The sequence below is a fragment of the Mirounga leonina genome, unplaced genomic scaffold, assembly GCF_011800145.1.
Source record: "Mirounga leonina isolate KUSES-001 unplaced genomic scaffold, KU_Mleo_1.0 Mir_91, whole genome shotgun sequence".
NCBI lineage: Eukaryota > Metazoa > Chordata > Mammalia > Carnivora > Phocidae > Mirounga > Mirounga leonina.
Window position 1 is genome coordinate 27,886,169 of NW_023270839.1, and position 22,414 is coordinate 27,908,582.

The following is a 22,414-nucleotide window of genomic DNA, read 5'->3' on the forward strand; positions in this document are numbered from 1 at the left end:
AGTCCATGCTCTGCATGATGTCACACTATTTTTTCTTCAGGATTTGTTTGGGAGAAGCTGAATTTCAAAAGGCAAGCAAGAATTTGCCAGGTGAAGAAGAAGGGATGGGAAAGGACAGGAGCAAGTGGGTTACAGCACAGAGCTTGCAAGGCCGTGGGGTCTTCAGGAAACTCAATCATTTGGTTTCATTCGGCTGCATAGAGGGTCTGTGACCAAGCAGGGCAGGTGATGGACTGCAGCTGAGCAGCGGGCCAGGGGACTAGAATAGGATGAAATAGGCTGGGAGGTGTGATTTCAAGATAGGGCCACAAAGTGGTGCCATGAGCCAGCATGGCCCCGCACTATGCCAGGATCTGAGGCGAGGCCTGTTGGCACACACACTGGGCTGAGAACTAGCTTCCAGAAGGCAGAAAAGTCACCTACCAGGTTAAACTGCTGTTGCAGCTTCTCATTAGCGTAATTGATGCAAAACTGTTCGAAGCTGTTCACATCAAAGGTTTCAAAACTGAAATATGGTTTAAACAAGTTAAAACACACTTGTTTATAGATAAGCAATTTTTTTGGACAAACTTCACAGTTTAAAAGTTTGCTGTTTTCAGCAAGTTTTAAATATGCCCCCAAGGCTTCTGGTTTTAATATCCCAGCAGCTGATAAGTCCTCTTTTTCCAGGCTGCCTGGGGAAGGAATCTGGTGTGTACAAAACACCTACCCGGAGGCAGGCTGGTCACGTTAAGCTGAGCGTCATTTGCTTCACACGACAGCACCCAGACTCGATTACCCTCTTTGTCAGTGAGGAAATAAGGCTCTCAGAGGTTAAGAAGTGTGCCCGAGGTCACACAGCTAGTGTCAGACTCAGCTGTGAGCCTGCCTGACTAGGACACCTATGCTCTGGGGGAAAGGCAAGGCTGTTTCCTGTCCTTCCACTATGTGGGAGAGGCAGCACAGTTCTGCCTCCGCAAGGCCTGGTTTCCGAGTTCTTGGAGGACAAGGGCAAGGTCATTTAAGAGCCCGCAGCCCAGCAGACCCCACCAGGTCTATTTTCAGACTTTGAACCCTTGTCTCCCTGGGAGGAAGTGGGCGGGGACAGAAACCAGCAGCGGGCTGGAGGCGACACTGCAGGGAGCCCTGCCCCTGCGACTCAGCTGCGTCCAGGCCGGACGTGGTCAGCACACGGGTCTGAATGGGAGACCGCCCGATTCGCAAGAGGAGCTGGAAATCTGGACTCATATGTGAATTCTCTCACTCTGGAAGACATGGTGTGGGCTGAACAGAACACAGCACGCCTTCTGCCCCCCAGCCTGGTGAACGCTCCTGCCAGTGGGGAAGCTGAGCCCTGCAGGTCTTAGGGTGGATGTTCACGACCTCACTTAACCCTAACACCACCCTAGGTGCAGGACCAGCAGGACCCCCACCCCCATTCCATCACACCTGAGGGCCAGAGGCCAACAACAGCGAGTCGTGCCAGATGCGTAATTTGACCCCAGCTCTCGGGGCCTCCAACGCCTCCAACGCCTTGGCTCTTAAATGCTCTAATTCTGAGTGGTTCCCGCCGGCTCCAACCACAGGTTCCCTGAGAGTTGCACTTGACTGAGCCAGGTTGGCTCAGGTTATAATTCCAGGGCAGGGTAAGGGCCTGGATTGTGCTCTAGACAGCTCCAGGGAGACTCAAAGCAGGCGCAGAACCCACACAGCTCGGGCCAGGGGAGAGTCCAAAGGGCCTCGTTGTGCTCCACAGCCCACAGGCCGGGCCAAAGGCAAGGCTCTCTAGAGCGGAGGTAGAATATCAAATATCAGTGATTATCTTCCCGTCCTTTTACACACTGCCTCTCCCAAAAATGGGCCCTCAGATCTAAAGTTCAAAACCCATAGAAAGACCTCAATCTATGACCTAAAATGCCAGAAGCACATCAGCTATGACAGCACTTCCCACGTGAGTGATGCTTATGGTTCTGAAGATGCCTCCACAACTTCTTCCATTTGACCTTCCTAATAACCCTGCGAGAGAGGCCCCAGCTTACAGAGGCAGAGACCGAGTTTGGAGAGGTCTTGTGACTTCCTCAGGGCCATACCCCTGGTGCCGCAGTGCTCCGTCCCAGGGTCCTGACCCCCGGCCCCGGGCCTTGCCCACTCTGGGTCCAGAACACGTAGATGCCCCACTGGCTGGGCAATCACAAGTCTTCGTGTTGTTCTGAGAGCAACCTCGAGGCTCACAGCTTTGGCTGTCATCAACTTCCAGGGCTGGTAACTTCTCCTCTGAGGCTGCCGTATTTCCAGATCACACTGAGCCCAGTATCTCTCAAAAGTTGCCTGGCGTGCCTGAGCAAGGGCCGATCCGCGGGACCACGGCACACGGGGAAAGGCGTGAAAGGGTTCGCCCCGGGCAGCAGAACTGTTACTCAGGGAAGAGCTTAGACTTTTAGAGGGGACCATGAATTCACGGGAGGGCAGCAAGCATGCTACTTTTATTATCTCTGAAGTGGATTTTAATGTTAAAATTTTAGTTTAAGATATACTTTAACAAGTTCTTATAAATTTACAGTTACTGTCTCAGGTTTGTTCACGTCACCAAAACCTCAAATTCCTTATTGCGGTGGTCTGCAGGCTTCGTGCATCTGACTCCTGCCTGCCTACCGTTCTCCTCACTCCCTGCTGCTCGTACTCAGCTGCCCTCTTCTCTCCCCCAGCCCCCGCTAACCTCCAGCCCACCCATCCGCTTATTTGCTTATTGCCATCACAAGAAGCTTCCCAATCTCTAGATACCTGCCTGCCTTCTCCACTAAAATTTAAGTCCCAAGAGGGCAGGGGCCATGAGCCTATTCTGTTCCCCAACCACACCCCTCACATGCCTGGCACTTAAATATGTGTTGGATGAATGGAATCACATATCCTTAAAGGACTATTTATTTTTAAGACATTTAAAAACACAGAAAAAACCAGAATGCTACAGCAATCCCGTAATTCTACCACAATAAAAAAGAGCACTGTTAAACAAGACTATTTCTTTTTAAAAGTCTACTGAGATTCTTACTGGCTGCTCAAATCCTCTTTTTAGCACAAGACAAGGTAAATCATTTACTAGACTGTCCCCGTAATGTATCAGTATTTTAGAACTGTTGACATACGCTATTAATTGGGAGTCACATGCATTAACTCAGAATCTAAATTAAACAAAGTACCTCCCTTGAGGCACTGTCTCGCCTTATCCAGCTATGGAAAGCTGATTCTCTGTACCTGGGTAAAAGTTCAGCATCATCATCATGGTCCATCTGCTCCCTCTGTCCCCCAGCAGGCGGGGGTGGGGGTGCCCAGAGCCAGCTCTCCCCTCTCCATGGGGAGGAGAGGTTGGGTTGCTGCTCGTGGGCCATAGGGGAACACTCCCCAAGGCAGGGGAGACATTCCATGATGCTTTGAATGGAATGAGCTGCCCTCTCCCCCACTGAGAAACCAGGACCAATCCTGGGAGGGGCGAAGTGTTGGGCATTTGAGGCCAGTTGTTGACAAGCAAAAGCCTAAGCGCCAACAACCCTCAGAGCCTGCCTCCACGCTGGCCTGGCCTCACTCACTCACACTCTGAGGAGTCTACAAGCACCTTGGGTATGCATTTGGCCTTGGATTTAGAAAAGGAGGACCAGGCAAAGAGGAGGAGGAGCACCTCCAGTGTGGTGGGAACTTCGCCCCCAATAGTATTAGAACAGCTGGAGAAGGGCAGGGGTCCGAGAATGGAAGAGGATTCCAGGGTGTGCGAGGCTGGCTGCTCAGAGGCCTGGCTTCGAGTCTACCTCTGACCCTGTGAGCGTGGGCAAGGTGCAAGACCTCTGGGACTGTCATTTCGCCCCTTCGCAATGGGAAAGGGGTGTCAGGGCTCCACACCTCATGGGGCCTCCACAGGAAACAGACGTGGGCTCTCTCACCAGCAGAGCAACCATGGACCCATTTCTACGTGTAAGCCTTGGTTGTCTCGCCTCTGTCTGAGAAGTTGGTGAGCAAGTGCGTGCGGACCAGCCAGCACGGTAGCCAGCATGTGGTGAGCTCTGGGTGCCAGCAGCTATTAATTCAGCATTTACATAATATGCTCTAAATAAAACACACCGTAGCCCAGGGGGCCATACTTAACAACCACACATGCAAACGTAGAGAACACCATCCTTCTGATCATGTGAAACACAAAAAAGAAACAGAACAAAATGATCTAAAAATAATGGGCATTTGACATTTAAATGAGGGAAGACAGGCTCACGGAAGAGAATCTTACCCATAAATGTCCAAAACACCAATAAAAGTGTGCTGCTTGCCTGAAAACTGCAACGCTTGGTTAATTCTCTCCACAATGAAGTCGAACAGGTGAGCGTAGATCTTTTTGGCCAGTGCGTCCCTGGCATTGACTGCCTGGGGCCTGGTCATGGGCTTCACCACCGTCTCGGAGGTTGTGATGATTTTGCGATTGCACAGCCACTGAGCAACTTTGGCTCTCTCCAGGCCCAGGAGCTCACAGAACACCTTCAGGTGCCTGTCGTCCTCCTTCAAACACAAGCACAAGCCCCATCAGGGCCGTCTGGCCATCGAACCCTGCTCCAGCCCACCCGGCCGGGGCCCCGGGGCCTCCATCTGGGCCTGTACCAGGGACAAGGACGCGCTGGCATGAGAACGCCCAGGCCTAACAAGACAGAGGCAGGCCTGCGAGGAAAGCAGGAGGACCACAGCGGCATGGAGCCCGCATCAAGGCACTGTGATGATGCCAGGCAGTCCTGGGCCGCGTCCCACCCGGGTTTTCATTCTGGCCAAAGAATGTCCGCAGTGAATAAGGCCAGGGAAGCAATCCTCCCCTTCTGGTGCATGCAGACATGGCCTCAAGGCCCCTCTCTTCCCTTTGCAACATGCCCAGACCACCTGTCCCTATCTGTGTGGTCAGTGTTTGCGTGGGGGGGTCTAGGCCCGAGGTACGTAGATCTCATTGTCAGAGAACCTGACAACGGGGCTCCTTTAACAGAGCTGGCTGCCCGGCTGACAGGAGGAACGTGTGCAAGACTTTTCGTGGACACACAAAGTGAATCTTGCCTCTCTTGCAGCTGGGGCATGAGAGCTGCCCCCCTGGTCAGAGACAAGGAAAGGTCTGTTCCTGTTTGTCTTCAGCCAACATGGACAAGGAGTCCTTGACACCTGGCAAGGAGATGTGACCCTTGTGACTGAGCGCTATCATTCCCCCTGGGCAAGGGAACGTCCCCCTCGGGCTAATCTGTAGAGGTCAACACAGCCAATGGGAAAACCACGTGGCTGCACTTAAAAAGCATCAGATTATAGTGGAGCAAACAATCTAGAAAGTCCTGCCACCTCCTTGCTGTCCACCCACACCCCTTCTGACCAACATCTCAATAACACAAAGCTTGTATTCACCTGCCTGACTTCCCTGGAGAGCAGACTGGCAGAGCCAGGGGCTTTCTTCCTTCTAAGAAGGAACTAAACCATCAGAGTCAAAAACATTGAGCTACAGATGCTGCTGCAGGCAGAAAGGAAAGGGACAGGAATTCTTAAAAAGATGACTTCCGGGGCGCCGGGGTGGCTCAGTTGTTAAGCATCTGCCTTCGGCTCAGGTCATGTTCCCAGGGTCCTGGGATCGAGCCCCGCATCGGGCTCCTTGCTCTGCGGGGAGCCTGCTTCTCCCTCTCCCACTCCCCCTGCTTGTGTTCCCTCTCTTGCTGTGTCTCTCGCTGTCAAATAAATAAATAAAATCTTAAAAAAAAAAAAAAAGATGACTTCCTCCAGATTGGGTCTGCCCAACATTTCAAGTTTCTGATGCAAATGAATGGTATGTATGTTCCAAAGATAGGACCGCTAATTATAGAACTGGTAATTTGCTATGAAGATTCTACATCTTTTTCAGAGACTTTGTCTCCTCAGATTGATAGACAAAGGATTTTTAGTCTATCAATTTTAACTCCTCCTCCAAAATACTACCTTCATAACAAACTTCATGGGACAGAGATCAACACAAGGGCATTTGTTGGGTGGATGTCGCACTTCCAGTCTATGGAGTTTGAGAAGAAGAAGGGCAGAAGCCCACTTCTCAGAGGCAAATGAGAAAGCACAGACAGAGAACCAGCACCACATGCATACCAGGCTCCTAGGCAGGCCCACCATCCCCTCTCCCAGAACCTGCCAGTCCCGTGTCAACTGACTAACTCGGTGAGGGCTGGACACGGGGGATTGGGAGGGGTGCTTAGTGTGAGAGCTTGAGGAGAGGGAGAATTACTTCCTGGTCACAGGACAACAGGACTGAAGCACTGAGCCAAAAATCACACGTTCCATCCACTGTTTGGCTCTCTCTCCCCTAAACGGCAGGTACCAGAGAGCTGAGAAATGACCAGTGTACCAAATTATCAACTGTTCCCATGAGTTCTTTGGGGGACAGGAAAATAGACATTGTTATATTATGAACTGAACACTTCCTTCCAAAATTTATATGTTGAAGCCCTAGCCTCCAATGTGTTGCTATTTGGGGTGGGGCCTTTGGGAGGTGATTAGCTTTAGATGAGGTCATAAGGGTGGGGCCCTCACGGTGGGATTAGTGCCCTTGTAAGAAGAGGAAGAGACCAGAGCTCTCTGGGTCCCTCTCTCTGCCGTGAGGACCCAGCAAGCAAGGGGCTGTCTGCAAGCCAGGAAGAGAGCCCTCACCCAGAGCTCAACCACGCTGCACCCTGACCTTGGACTTCCGGCTGCCAGGGCTGTGAGAAGATAAACTTCTGTTGTTAAAACCACCCAGCCCGCGGTGTTTTGTTACGGCCGCGGGAGTTGACAAGATGGACATATATACCCAAAGCTTTAAAGGTCAGGCGACCTCGCAGTCCATAGAAGCATTTTTTACTACGTGTTATTTTCTTCTTTATGTGGATATTCATGAGAAGAACCAAACACACGACGCTACTAAGGATCACTGTTCATGATAGAAACACACACATAAACTTACCCTGTGTTCACTAAAAAAAGAAATGTCCCAGAACTGACAAGGGATTTCCAGAGCGTAAGTCAGCACTGCTGGGGCTGATGTGGGCAAGTGTCAAGAGGTGGGAGGTGTCCTTTCTGCTCCAAATACCCAGTGCACTGAGGGTCCTACACAACCTGCACCCTCTCTCCCCACCCCATTTTCTGGCCTCATCTACCACCCCTTCCTTCACTCACTCCTCTTTGGATATCCTTTTTTTTTTCATGATTTGTCAAATAACAGCTCCTGCCTGAGGGCCTCCGCACTTGCTGTCCCCTCTACCTTGAATGTTCTTTTTTTTTTTTTTTAAAGATTTTATTTATTTATTTGAGAGAGAGAATGAGACAGAGAGAGAGAGCACGAGATGGGGGAGGGTCAGAGGGAGAAGCAGGCTCCCCGCCGAGCAGGGAGCCCGATGCGGGACTCAATCCCAGGACTCCAGGATCATGGCCTGAGCCGAAGGCAGTCGCTTAACCAACTGAGCCACCCAGGCGCCCTACCTTGAATGTTCTTTCCCCCAGTACAGGCAGAAGTCACTTTGTCATCTTCAGGCCTCTGCCCACTGCCACCGTCCCAGCCAGGCTTTGTCTGAATGCTCTAGGCAAGAGGCACGGCCCCTCTGCACCCTGGACTCTGCTTCCTCTTCCTTGCTCATGGCCATCACCAGCCACCAGACCCTGTAATTGGGTTGTCGTGTCTCCCCCCACTTCCTACCCCCAGATCATAAGCCCCACGAAGGGTGACTTGTTTGGTTTGGGTCACTGTTGTTTCTCCAGAGCCTGCAACAGGGCTTGGCATGTAGCAGGTACTTAGTAAAAATTTACTGAATTAAAGAAAAACACACAGAGAAGGCATTTTCCCCTCCTCCACTGTTGTAAGGGGAAGAAGTTCTACTCTTTAAAAGCTACCCTTGGAGTCACTTGCTTCCTTGCTCTGACAACAGGTCTCTCCCGCAGGCCCAATGTGCCTGGTGCTAAAATGCAGAAGCACAGTAACCACGAGACGCTGTATCTGGTGACCCTCTGAACACGGGAAGGGGAAACAAAGCAGCATCTTACACTGACTGAGGACCTCTCCCGGCCCAGCGCTGTGATCCGCACATTGCCCAGATGTAGGATGGCTGCTAGGATCTTAAAAACGTCCATCTGAAAATCCTCCTTGAAACCTGAAGAAACAAATTTCCAAATTAGGATTATTGCATTTCTTCCCTGACTTAACCGCTAGTAAGATAAGCCCTGAATTCTTTCAAGAGACTCTAGTACCATCATCAGTGCCAAGAGCTGGGACAGGAACAGGCAACGGCCCCCAGAGAACATGTGGTTCTCCATTCTTGCCCGTCTGACATGCAAGGACACAAGATGTGAATGCGACAGCCCAACAGGTTTCCCCTCTTGCCATCGCTGCTACGAGGGCGACACAAAAATTCATACCCAAAGAACCATTTCGTGGTAGGTTCCCGAGCAAAGCAGCTCTCATTTATTCTATGTGATGTGCTTCCTTTATTTTTACTGTGGGTTTTCTCTTCTTTTTAAAGATTGATTGATTGATTATTTGACAGAGAGAGACACAGCGAGAGAGGGAACACAAGCAGGGGGAGAGGGAGAGAGAGAAGCAGGCTTCCCGCCGAGCAGGGAGCCCGATGTGGGACTCGATTCCAGGACCCTGAGATCATGACCTGAGCCGAAGGCAGACGCTTAACCGACTGAGCCACCCAGGCGCCTCGAGATCCTTGAATTCTTCTTGTGGTGGGGTGCTGGGTGGATTCCATTTTCCCCTGCAGCTCCGTGCGCTGCTCTCTGCCCCAGGGGGCTGAACTATCCGCATCAAGGCCATGGGCTCTCGTGCCCTCTGGCCTCTGGTTGGGTGTGACCAGTAAGGACCCTGGCAGGAGATCAGAGATCGGGAGGGGAGAAGTACTGGAGGGGTCACCCCCGTTTCTCTCCCTGCAAAGTTGCCTCAGCTTGTCAGGGTTGCCAACTGACAGGTCACTGCTCCTGGTCTGCTGCTGACTTTCCCCAGCCCTCCTTTCTGGCTCCAGTGATACCCCTCCGCCCAAACAGGAAAGAGCAGCAAACAGCTCTGCTGCTGCCCCCGGCCCCCTACTGCCCCCTAACGCTCCCCCAGACCTGCCCCCATCTCTGTAGCTGGTCCCTTCATAGATAAACCCTCCTCCTTCCACCCTAACTTAAATGGGCCCTGTATTTCCCTTTGGGACCCTGACTGCTAGAGGTAGCATATAAATTATGAATATATAACATATTTAGCCACCATGGGGCATTGGCACATTTCCTGGAGCCAAAAATAATCTAAACTAGCTATTAGGAAGGACTCTGTGTCTGACACCCGCAAATCACAATGGAGAACCTGCGGGTTGTGAGCAGGGCGTTGCTAGGTCAGGACCGCAGAGGGGCAGTAGGGTGGGTGGGGGCAGGCACTGACTGGCGCCATGACGCTGCAGGGCACTGAGGAGCGGGGAGACACACTCGGAGGGTGGGCCGGGCTCATTCGTGCCCACGTCCATGCACCCCAGTCTGCGTGGGAAGGGCAGCTGTCATGGATACCTATGATGCACCCCCGGCCCCCCCAGGCAAAGAGCAGCAGGCCCTAAATGCTGAGTAAGAGCTGCGCAGCCGCCCTCTGCTTCTCACTTGGGGACACCTGGATTCTTCCAGTAGCAGCTAGGTCATGTTCTTAAATAATTTCAGAACCTAGAGAGTCTTCTTTCCTTCAAAGATTTAAACAAAATCCAAGTTGCAAAAGATTTCAAGCCAAAAATATACAGAAGACTCCAGCTCAGCCCGAGTCCAGGCATTTGCTGCCTTCCCATTTGAAGGTAACACCTCCACTTGAAGGACAGACGCCTCTACCGGAAATCACCCCTCTACCTCCCCCGCTTCCCGGGCCGTCAGCATGATAACCAGCCGGTAAGTGAGGAGGAAAAACAACCAAAAACATGCCATTTGGGAATCTTCGGTTCAGCATTCCTACTCACCGCGTGACCCTCCTAGAACTAAATCACTTAACGACGCCATATGAAAGTGAAGTAATTCCAAAGCGATGATGTGAAAGAGACAACTTAAGATGTTAGTGGAGTAATTCTCTTTAGTGAGACAAGGACATGCAAAAGCACTGCTGGCCCGAGTTCGATTTCATTGAGAAGCACAATGGTCAAGTACCTTGAGCCTGAGGTCCAGGCTAGGTATGACTCCTTCCAGGGTGTTCTTTCTGTGAGAGATTAAATGGCCAGGCAGAGACCAAAGGGCGAATTAAATGAGAGTCAGCAGAACAAAGGAAAGGAGGTTTTGGTCAAAATGCATCCCCTGCTGCTTCCTAAGGGGTAACTTGAGCTAAGGTGCCTCAGGAGCAGAACCGGAAGGGAAAGCAAATGGAACTCTGTGCCAGACACTGGCCCAAGTACTCTCCATGTATCATCTCATCTAATGCTTACAACAACCATATGAAGTGCCATTATGGTTTCCTTTTTATGGAGGGAGAAACTAAGGCATAGAAGGGTTAGGTCATCCTGGGCATGTCATATCTAAGCAGTTTAATACAATATGTGAAAAAAATCCATGGAGTTCATGAAGTCATCCTAGCTTCACCCCCCTGTGTGCAAACATGGAGGCCCCCTGAAAGCCCCATGCCAAGCAAAGAAATTAGAGCAGACTCCAGAGGTCCATTTACTGGGCGTGTGGGGAAATGGATTTGCATACTGAGCTAGATGACCTTGCCACTAATTTCCCTACACTAGCTCTATAACAAACCACAGCAATGGGCAAATCAACCAAATACTTATTTGGTGATTACATTTTTAAAAAGGGTGGTCTGCCCTAATATGCTATAAGCCTACGTACAATTCAAGTTAGGTGGTTTCCCCTTGAGATCTCCATCTAAAAAGAGAACACTGAGGGGCGCCTGGGTGGCTTAGTCGTTGCATCTGCCTTCGGCTCAGGTCATGATCTCTGGGATCAAACTCCACATCAGGCTCCCTGGGATCGAACCCAAGTTGGCCTCCCTGCTCATCAGGGAGTCTGCTTCTCCCTCTCCCTCTGCCGTCCACCCCCACCCCCGCTTGTGTGCTCTCTCTCTCTCAAATAAATAAAATCTTAAAAAAATAAGAAAAGAAAAAGAGAACACTGAGACACAAACAAGAGAACATGGCCAGCAGGACAAGCAGCATGCCACATTCTCACACTGTTAGGAGAAACACGATTGTTTAGAACTTCCCGGGTGATGGAAATGTTCTGAATTTGTGCTGGCCAATAGGGTGGCTATTTGCCACGTGTGCTTATGAGCACTTGAAACATGCCTTACGCAACTGAGAAACTGAATTTAAAGGTTATTTCAAAATGAAATGCAAACAGTCACTGTGGCTGGTGGCCACTGTGCTGGATGGCTCAGGTTTAAAGACCATGACCTCAACACACAGTATGAGGTCATTGGTTGTGGGGGGGTCACAGGATGATGGCAATCTCAAAGTCACAGGGAGGTAACACTGGTTCCTCTCCACAACAGTAAACGGACCTCTGCAGTCTGCTCAAATTTCTTCGCCTGGCATGCATCATTGGGGGACTTCCATGGGGAGACACACAGGGCCGAAGCTAAGATGGCTTCATGAAGTCCATCCATGAATCTTCACATATTGTAAGAAAATTCTAAGGAACCATCAGCTATGTTCACTCTATCATCTAAGACAAAGGGCAGCAAATGTTTTCCTGTTAGGCTTTGTAGGCTGTTTGGTCTACATCACAATTACTCAACTCTGCCACCGCAGCATGAAAACAGCCATGGACCACACTTAAACAAATGAGTGTGTCTATGTTCCAATAAAACTTTATTTACAAAAAGAGGCAGCAATCTGCTGACCTCTGGTCTAGGACGTTTTTTAGTGATTCATGCAGTGAAGTCATGCTTTCATTAAATATATACTGATTTCTCATATTGATATAGCATGCCATAGCTCATAAACTACTTTATTTTTTAAAAATTTATTTGAGGAGATAGCATGTGCACACATGTGCAGGGAGAGGGGCAGAAGGAGAGGGAGAGAGAATCCTCAAGCAGACTCCCTGCTGAGCACAGAGCCTGACACAGGGCTCAATCCTAGGACCCTGAGACCATGACCTGAACGGAAATCAAGAGTTGGCTGCTCAACGGACCGAGCCACCCAGGTGCCCCCATAAACTGCTTTAGACATTATCTCTTAATCCTCACCACATCCCTAATAGCTATGGAGCAGAGCGCAGTGGGCAGCCAACACGATTAATAGCCACAAGAGGCAAAAGACTGTTTTACAGTACTTCCGCACAAAACTTTGGGGGACTTTGTCAAAACATCTAGGCCAGGGGTGCAAGGGTGGGCCAGGTGAGGCAAGCCAGGTGCCAGGGGCCGACCCTGCATTTGCGCCACCCTGAGAGTGAGCACCTGAATGCCTCCTTCAAGTTCATGCCCTAGTTGTCTCTCCTGCCTCACCCTAGTCCTGGCCTGGCTGGTGTGGACATTTGTGCAAATAATCTAATTTGTGTGAGACCATGAAAAAAATTGCTGCTGCTGATCTCTAAAGATTAGGAAAGGTTCCATGGAGAAGGGGATGGTGTTGCTCAAAGAATGGCTAGGGCTTGGACAATAGGGAATAGTGACTGAGGGCAGGCAGTCATACTGAGCAAGCACCTGCTACGTGCTCAGCCTGGTACCAGGGGCTTTCCCATACGTTTCCTTACCAGTTATTACGAGAGCCCTGTGGGTAAGGAATATGGCCATTTTATAGATCGGGAAACTGGGTCTCAGAAAGGGCAACCTCCTTAGAGTCCTGCCAATTAGGTTTTGAATGATATTTATTTGACCTCAAAGCCTACTCTATTTCTCTTATATCATTTTGGTGTGGGGTGAAATATTATAGAGGTGGCAGGGAGTGTCGGAAGGGTAGAGGTGGGAAGGAGGACAGGGCATGTGGACCAAGGTCCCACCGGGACCTGCCAGAGCGAGGCTGCCTGATCCCTCCTCATACATGGTATTCCTTCTCAGTAGAGCACATTATAAAAAGATACAATTATGACTTCAACTACTTTAAAAAATATTATTCAGTACCAAAAGTGTTTATCTCATTATTATAAACTATTTAAATTGCCCTTCTCCGTAAAGTGGTTTGGAAGGGCAGGGGGCACCTGGGTAGCTCAGTCGGTTAAGCATCTGACTCTTGATCTCTGCTCAGGTCTTGATCTTAGGGTCATGAGTTCAAGCCCTGCCTTGGGCTCCAGACCCAGTGTGGAGCCTACTTAAAAAAAAGAAAAGAAAGAAAGAAAAAAAAAAAAGCAATTTGGAAGGGAAGGGGCAGAATTAGATGGTAATTCTACTTAGAAAACCAACCAGATTTCATTCTCAATTATCCAAATGTTTCATTCTCAATTATCCAGAAGAGTAATCTTGCCTATTACTCTGATATATTTAACCTTGAATTCTTTGCCTTTTACATTTAAATATAGTCACCCAAACCACAACAATGAAAATAACTTGGTGAAACAAATATTTTCTATAAGATGTAAAAACAGTCTGTGGTCTCACACTGATCGGAAGCTTTGACACTTAGGTGTTAACGTCTACACTAATACACTATGAGAAAGTAGATGATAATTTTTATCAATGCCATTTGGTAGACACTTCCCAAACATGAGCTCCATGTGGGAAAAGCAAGGTGGAGAAAGACCAAGCAATCCAAGATTTTGTTTTCTGTATAAAAATGTGGTAAGAGGGGCACCTGGTGGCTCAGTTGGTTAAGCGTCTGACTCTTGATTTCAGCTTGGCTCATGATCTCAGGTCATGCGGTTGAGCCCCATGTTAGGCTCTGGGCTCAGTGGGCAGTCTGCTCGGGATTCTCTCCTTCTCGCTCTGCTCCTCTCTGCCCACCCCCCGCCCCAACCTCCCATTTGTGCTCTCTTGTGTTTTCTCCCACTCTCTCTCAAAAAAAAAAAAAAAAAAAAAAGTGAGACTCCTCCATTCCCCTATCATAAAATGGGGGAAATACCAGTGTTTACCTCATAAAGTACTTGTATATTAAGCAAGCTGATACAGGTAATGAAGTGCTTAGGATGATGCCTGGTAGTTCCATGTAAGTGTCTGCTATTTTTATCAGGCCAGGTAGGGTCAACATGACCCTCCCGGTCTGCTGCACCAGTCTTCTCCGAAGTCAGTCCAGAGGAGGAGCCTGAGAGCACCCACAGGGCTGACAGCCCATGTTGCTCACTGCAAACCATCGAGCCTGAAGGCAAAGGAGTTAACATCTAGATCTTTGAAGGGAAAAGCACAGTCTTGACCACTTGGCCATCAAATATACTGATTAGCTCAACCCAAGATTAGAATTTATTAGGAGTCTTTGGAACACGCACCTGCTGGGCATCCCTGCCTTTCATTTTTGTTTTTTTAAAGAGAAAATGGCCACACGTTGCCTAGGCTATGTCCACTTACCCAGCAGTGTGAAGGTCTTCCGAGTCTCCGCCATGTCTGCTCTGTCATTCACACCCTCAATGACAGTGCTGCCTCCCATTCTTGTGTAGTTAAATTCTTCTGCACTCCCTGAAACCAAAAGATTGCTGTCTGTGACACAGAAATTTGTACACACATGTTTATCAGAAGGTAGGAAGCTCACATATAATACACTAGAGGAAGCACTTGACACACGTCGCTCCATTTATTCCTTAGAATTCTATGTGACAGATGCAAAAGCTGAGGCCCAGAACAGTGGCACCACAGCTGATGTGGGGCAAGAAGCTGAACACGGGCCTGTTTGACTACAAAGCTGCTGGGTTTTGTTCCCATATCTAACTATTTTACACAGCTTTACTGTGGATTACCGACCACAGAATAAACTATACATGGTTAAGATGTAGACTCTGATGAGTTTTGATATATGTATACCCTAATGAAATCATCACCACAATCAAGAGAATAACCATAGGCACACCTAATACTTGAATAGTAGGTGAGCCTTCAGAAAGCTCTCCCAAATTCACTCTTCATAGTCTGTTTGGCAGACAGGCATGGGTGTTATCTTTATACGAAATCTGATTTCGTATAAAGGAAATTTAGATTCTTCACCAGTGCAAGCAACTTCTCCACGACTGGAGTGTGTGCATTCAACTCCGACACACTGGACAATTCTATCGTCCAACACAGCACAAGCAACCAAGACAGGAGAGCCGTGACGGCACGGGAATCAAGCTGTTTGCACTAAAGGACAAATAGTTCTGCTGTCCCTGCAGTATGATCAGTTGGAACTATAAATAATAATGACCTTGAGTCATCAAGGAAGCTCAAATGATGACAGAGACACTCTGTCTCAGAAGACAGGGAAATATGTCATACATGCTGGAAAACAGCCATCCAAGGATGTTCAGATAAAGAAAAGTTTAGGGATTTGACAGCACCAAGTCCCAGGGGTCAGGAGGCCTTATTCAGGTGGTTCTAGCTAGATGACCATCATCACCCATGAGCTTGGAAAAAACCCCTGGAGTTGAAGGGTCTCTTCTCCTAGAGCCACCCTGCCCCTCAATCTATCCCCTTAGTTAGATGCATCAATTCTACCCCCAAAACCCAAGGATCTATCTTTGGACAGAACATTTTTTAAGTGATATTACTATAAGAAGAAATCAACCTTGGGGCACCTGGGTGGCTTAGTCGGTTAAGTGTCTGCCTTTGGCTCAGGTCATGATCCCGGGTCCTGGGATCAAGCCCCAAGTCAGGCTCCCTGCTCTGCGGGGAACCTGCTTCTTTTTCTCTCTCTGCTCTTCCCCACCCCCTCGCTCATGCTCTCTCTCTCTCTCTCACTCTGCTCTCCCTTTCTCAAATAAATAAAATCTTTAAAAAAAAAAAAGAAGAAGAAGAAGAAATCAACCTGGAATTTAAGCCCCTACATAAAAGAGAGACACTTCCATGCATTATCCATCACATACCCAATTTAAGATGTTTAAATTCCGACTGCTGGGCAGATGCACAAAGCTGATAAAAAATGTGGTAATTTCGTTCATTTTCTGACTGTAAAATAAAGAAAAGTCCTGATATTATATCAGCCCTTTACAAGTAAAAATATGAGGTTTTTAATGGAGGGGGCTTAGATGGCTAACCCTGACTGACAATTCTCTTCTCATGGACACTGACATTTACCTGGGTTTTTTCTTCTGGTCAATAACACTGTGACCCAACCTGTTCCCTCTCTGCTGGCTCAAGATCACTTTCCAGATAAGGACGCCAGAGAAAGTGTTATTAAATGAAAACATTCTGTGACATGAGAATAATGTAATTTGCACCAGTGAAATTTTTTAAGAAACTCCCTGCAATACAAGGCTTACTGTTACTCTCTTGGGCCAAAACTATGAGAATTTTCTCCACTTGACTGACAGAAAAGCCTTTCTCTTAAACTCCCCCCACTAGCTGTAAGCCCAGTCCCTTCCTGGTAGGAAAGCCAGTCTAACAGCTTTGTCTGTTTCAAGCAGTTTTTTTGTTCTAGAAAGATAAACTTGATTGCTAAACTCTAAGGATCTTTTAAGTATCCAAAATTAAAAATCATAATTTTTCCCTTCAGTGGATTCGTATCACTCCACTGATACTGCATCTGTCAATTTTTTGTTTTTAAGAAACAGAAAAAAAAATAAGCCAAGATGCAAATGAAAGACAGGAAACTTTCTTCTTCAAGTCACAGAGCAATGTAGGTTGTCTAATGAGTATGTAAGTGTAAACAGTACCTTAAAAGTTGGGAAAAAGGAAATTTAACTACTATTTTTATTCTTACTTGAAAGACGACTCTGGATTTCTCCAGCAGGTAAGTTCTCATGTTGGCTCCTATAATTTGATTTCTCTCATCAAAACTGATTTCTGTGTATTTCCCAAACCGACTACTGTTGTCGTTGCGGGTGGTCTTGGCATTTCCGACAGCCTACAAAACACAGGCCTCTCAATAATGTTAAAAAGATCTTTGCACAATACTCGGGGAGCAGTTTTAATAAAACCCAATCCTGTGTGCTGGGGAAAGGTCTGACTAGTAGAGGGAGGTGGGGGTGGGGAAGGAAAGCAGTCCAAAGCTCGCAGGGAGCATGACACACCCTCAGCCTGCCATTCAAAGCTCGCCTCGTCTTGCTGGGAGACACTGGGCAGGATTAGAAAGAGCACAGGTTCTGATGTTTCATGGCTCCAGGTTCCTTTTCTGCTATCTGTACAATGCCGGAAAAGTTATTTTATCTTTCCAAGGCTCCATTTCTTTATCATAATATGGGAATAACATGCATCTTGCAGAGTTGGGAGGATGACCTAAGATAATGCAAAGGGCCTCAACACATCCACGTCCTGAATATTACAGATGCTCACTTAAAAGAACACATCGCTCATCCAAACTTTATTTCTATCCTTATCTCTTACCACTTCCCTACTCAGACCTTCCACTCAACCAAAAAACTGCCCTCTCCCATCCTTTCCATGTGCTGGCATGATTTTTGCTTTTTTACTTCTACTCTTGAATTCTGTCTCTCCTCTACCCATCCCCCCCGCCCCCCCCTTCCTGAGAACTCTCCATCTGGAAGTACCCTTCTCATGCACACAAACTAATCTTCCTGCCCGGCTTATCATGCTTTCTGACGACACATATTTACTGAGTCCCAGCTATAGGCCACATGCTCGGGTGGCAAAGGTGAGCCACGTGGACATGGCCCTGTCTTTCTGGAGCTTACCATCTAGTGGGCGGGACCAACCCTAAACAAATAATCACATAAATTTATCCACTGGGCAGTGCCTCTGGACAACTTTTCTATTGCTCTTAGATTGTGATCTATGTTTCCATTTAACTTAAAAGTACATTTATGTTAGAGGAGTCTTAAGACTTGGGGACTGGGACTTACCCTTTTCCATCACTTCCTGTATTACCTGACATAGTGGCTTAAACAAAACAGGTGATCTGATACATATTCGTTGATGATTCTGATTTGAGAAAACAGAGAGAGGAGGTCTAGGAATCTAATGGTCTTAATTTTTTGCTGTGCTTCCAAATAAATCTAAGTCAATCCTTTTCCCATTTTGCAAAGCAGCCGGAGTTGGCCTCTGGGCATCCCCTGAGCCTCTCAGATGCCCCTTCTCCCTTGAGGGCTGGCTCCTTTCTCCTGAGTGCCATCACGGCTGGCCTTGTCCACACCTCTGACCTGGTTAGTGTTGGGCAGATGGATCAGCTCTCAGGGAGGGGAGGAGGAAGAGTCTTTTTTTTTTTTTTTTAAAGATTTTATTTATTTATTTATTTGAGAGAGAGAATGAGATAGAGCATGAGAGGGGGGAGGGTCAGAGGGAGAAGCAGACTCCCTGCCGAGCAGGGAGCCCAATGCGGGACTCGATCCCGGGACTCCAGGATCATGACCTGAGCCGAAGGCAGTCGCTTAACCAACTGAGCCACCCAGGCGCCCAGGAAGAGTCTTGATACGTGGCACTGGCCAATCTTTAAGGTGTAAATACTCCCACCATGACTGATGTCGAACTGCCAAAGGTTTTACAGTCGGCTTGCAAAAAAAAATTCTGAATATTTACCAGTCAGCTCGTGAAAGCTGGTGCGCTTGCTGGAGAACACCACTGGTCTCAGCACACCAGTGCTGCCTATGGTTGAGGACATTTCCTTTGGGATAGAAATGCAGACAGGGGACTCCTGAAATCCGATTTCTAGCCCAGCAGATTGCGGAGAGAGCCTCGGCGGCAGCAGTCTCCACCCCAAGCTCCTCCAAATCCCACCAGAGAACAGGCCTCCTGGCTCTTTCCTGCCCTCACTTCCACGGTCTTTAAAGGGGAAGGACTCAAGTTAGCCGAGACAACACATGCACCCACCAACCCACTTCTCCCTCATTCCACACTGTCGCCTGTGACCCTGCTCCCCACCCCCGCAGGCTGCATACCTCAGTTATGGGGTTCGACGCCAGAACCTTGTCCTCCACGTGGGTGTTAGTGCTGGACTTGCTGACGGTGGCGAAGTACCTCATGGCGTAACGAGCGGACACAGTCTTTCCAGCACCTGACTCCCCACTTACAATTATTGACTGATTTTTATTGTTTCTGAAGCAAATAAGAGTATTTTTAAAATGCTCATTTCTTCCTATTAAAAAGGCAATAGATACTCAGTAAGAAAAATGCAGACAAGCGGAAAGAAGGCAAACTGTTTCATTACTCTAAGGTAACTATTTTTTAACATTCCAGTGAATTTCCTTCTAGTCTCTTTTTTTCTATGTGATCAAGCTGAACACACAACTCTGCTTCCTGCTCTGTCCCCCATGTTGAGGTTCCCTCAGACCACTCCTAGGTCAGTGATCTGCTAGGAGGACCCACAGGACTCAGCACATAGCCATACTCGTGGCTGAGATTTATTATAGCAAAAGGATACGCAGTAAATCTGCAAGAGGGAAAGACACAGGGGGACAAATCCAGAGGAAGGCAGGCATAAACACTTCATTCCTCCAGCAATGAGTTATGACAACCCATGGGAAGTGCTGTCATCCAGAGAAGCTCTTCAGAGATTCAGGACCCAGGGTTTTCACCGGGGGCTGATCATGTAGGCATCCTCTGCCGAGCACATACCAAACTTCCAGATGATCAGAAGGAAAGTAGGTGCTCAGCAAGAACTCCATCATTTACACAAACAATTTAGGTACAGTGCGTCACTCTCATCAATCAAGCACAGTGGGAAACTTCCTAAAATCCAAGTTCCCAAAGGCTAGCCCTGGGCCAACCCTGCAAGCAGGCCTCTGAAGATAGCTGTCTCGGGACCAGGTCAGCTCCTCTCTGTGTATCCCCACATAAACATAAAACATCTTAAAGACATTATTTGGAGAGCAATTATTCAAAATGTGATTGGGAACATATGTGCTCAGTAAACCGACATGTTCTATATAATTTAGAGATCTTAAAAAAATGTATTCAACTTTTCATATCATGAGATGATAGAACCATACTATAATGCTGTTCTAGGTATCCAGCATCGCTTGTACACTAGGTACTACATGAATACTTTATAAGGATTCTCATTTAAGCCTTGAAAAAAATCCTACACCACATATACCCATTTTACAGAAGACTACAATAGTGACTCAAAAAGGTAAAGTGACTTGACCCAGTACACAGAGCATGTAGCCTCCCTGTGAACACTGGGAGGACCTCAGAGATAGAGCTCCTATCTAAAAAAGCCAGCCTGTGAGGAGGTGAGTGACAGACACCCCCAGTATCCCTTGGCCAGGTAGAACAGGAAGGGGGTTCTAAAACCAGGCTCTTCTGACTCCCAGTTTAGCATCAGCAAGTCCAATATAAACCTACCTTATGTTCAGTACTGTTAGAATTAGACCTCAAGAGAAAACGGGCTCTTCGAGCTTGAACCTGGCTCAGCCCTACGGCTCCAGTGAGCTCATACTGCTGACACCCAGGAGCAGCCCTGGCCCAACAGTTTGTGAACTTCATTAACTCCATGAACTTCAATCACAGAGATGCCCACGAGACCTACAGGGAGCCAGGGCAAATCCCAGAACCATGGTTGTTTTATAACTGGAAAGAAACATGCTGTAGCAGAGACCAAAGTAAATGGTCATTAATTGGTAAATCTCTACCCAACATTTATCCTTTTCTTCCTTCTTAGAAACTAGGTCTCAATTTTCAGTGGGCACACTGCTGCCCATATGAAAGACTATATATCCCAGCCTAGGCATGGCCGTGGGATTAGGTGCTGGCCAATGAGCTGTGAGCAGAGGTGTTTCATGGAGCACACACTTCCCCTCTGACACTCTGTCGCCTAGAATATGGAGGAGATGGCTAAGTATTAGCCTGCCCCCAGGAGGAGAGCCTCACTCCAGGGACAGAGGATCTAGAAAGGCATTGGGTCCCTGACGACTGGTAGAGGTGCCCCGCTAGTCCCAGACTGCCCATCAGCCCATCAGTCTTTTTTGCAGGAGAGAACCATACACAGCTACCTGGTTTATGCCACCATTCTTTTCCCCCGATTATAAGCAGTGAAACATGAATGGGTGCTCTCTGAGTGTCTGGCTCACAGATGAAGACACTAAAGCTGAGGAAGCTCAGATGCTGTGCCCGGGATTATGTGGTAAATAGTTAGCAGGTCCAGGCCCTGTGCCTCGGGTTTGCATTCATGAAATGAGGGCAATGATGGCAGCTCAACGGACCTCACAGGGGTGTCGCAAGACTTAAAGGAGACCACTGCCTGGAAAGTTCTTCTGCAAACCATAAAAGGGTCTACAAAGATAAGATGGTGTTTCTACTCTTCATACTTTACAGATGAGGACATTGAAGCCGAAGGAATAGTTATGGGAAAAATAAATTACACGTGGAGTCAAAAACCCTGAGCACATATCCCAGCTCTGTTTGCTGGGTGGACTTGGGGGGGGGTGACCCCCAAAACTCAGCTTCCTGCTCAGGCATCTCCATCACAGGCCAGTCTGAGAGCACCCACGATGATGTATGGGAATGTATGCACAGTGCCTGGTCCACAGGAGGCTTTTAATAAATGTTTGCTAGCAAAACAAAAACTCCATGGGGCCATACAAAACACAGGTGGCAAAATTAGGATAAAACTCCAAATCTTCTACATCTAAAACCTGTGCTCATCTATCATAAAATTTTGCTGGCCCGGATGGGGGAAAAAGCTTAAGCAGCTCACAGTGGAGAATAAATCAATATTCCTCCAACCAAACACACCGCAAGAGAAGCATCTGCCATTCCCAGATTGGTAGGTTTGACTTTTGACTACCTAGAAGGAAGAAAAACCAGGAAACTTGGTCTAGACAGGTTACACATGCAGTCATTTGCTACTACGTTATAGGTAGTCCGCTCCACCCGAAGTCCCCTCTGGTCTCATGGTCACCTTTAATAAGACCAATGCCAGAGGTTTCCCCTCCACTGTGAGGGCCCAGCACACGCAGCAGCGGGGCTCTGGGAGAGAAAGAGGAAGCCCCACCCAGCAGGAGGCTACCTGGCCATCTGCTTGTAAGCCTCTTCTGCCACCGCAAATATATGCGGGTCCATATCGCCCATGTTCTGCCCGCTGTAGGCGTGGATGATGGCATCTCCGTAGATCGGCAACTGCTTGTAAGGATTCATGGCCACCAAAATGATTCCTGGGGAAAGATGTCCAATGCAGTGCTGGGGGTCTTACTGCCACCTGCTTCTCCAGGTTCTTTGAAGCAAGCCCAGCTCTCCCAGTTATTAAACCTGCCGTGTGACTTTGGGCAGGTCACCTAATGCTCTGAATCTCAGTTCCCTGTGGATGCCACCCACATTTCTAGATAACTGTCAGGGTTGGAGGAGATGACAGATGGGAATGCCCTAAAACTGAAAGGTTTTACAATTCTCAATGTAAATATAATGATAACATCATTGCCCAAAATAAGTAATAAATGTATCAAATCCAACGAGAAACTCAAACAT

At 48.1% G+C, this 22,414-nt stretch overlaps 1 protein-coding gene across 1 annotated transcript in view; it reads right to left on the minus strand.

The window, feature by feature from the left end:
• MYO5C (myosin VC) overlaps positions 1–22,414 on the minus strand; it is an 80,851-nt gene that overhangs the window by 52,699 nt on the left and 5,738 nt on the right. The window contains exons 3-10 of the mRNA XM_034994890.1: positions 21,960–22,104; positions 18,889–19,045; positions 16,758–16,901; positions 15,922–16,003; positions 14,438–14,545; positions 8,035–8,141; positions 4,253–4,518; positions 424–505 (exon numbers count right to left, since the gene is read on the minus strand). Coding sequence (XP_034850781.1) covers positions 424–505; positions 4,253–4,518; positions 8,035–8,141; positions 14,438–14,545; positions 15,922–16,003; positions 16,758–16,901; positions 18,889–19,045; positions 21,960–22,104 — 1,091 coding nt within the window. The remainder of the gene's footprint in view (positions 1–423; positions 506–4,252; positions 4,519–8,034; positions 8,142–14,437; positions 14,546–15,921; positions 16,004–16,757; positions 16,902–18,888; positions 19,046–21,959; positions 22,105–22,414) is intronic.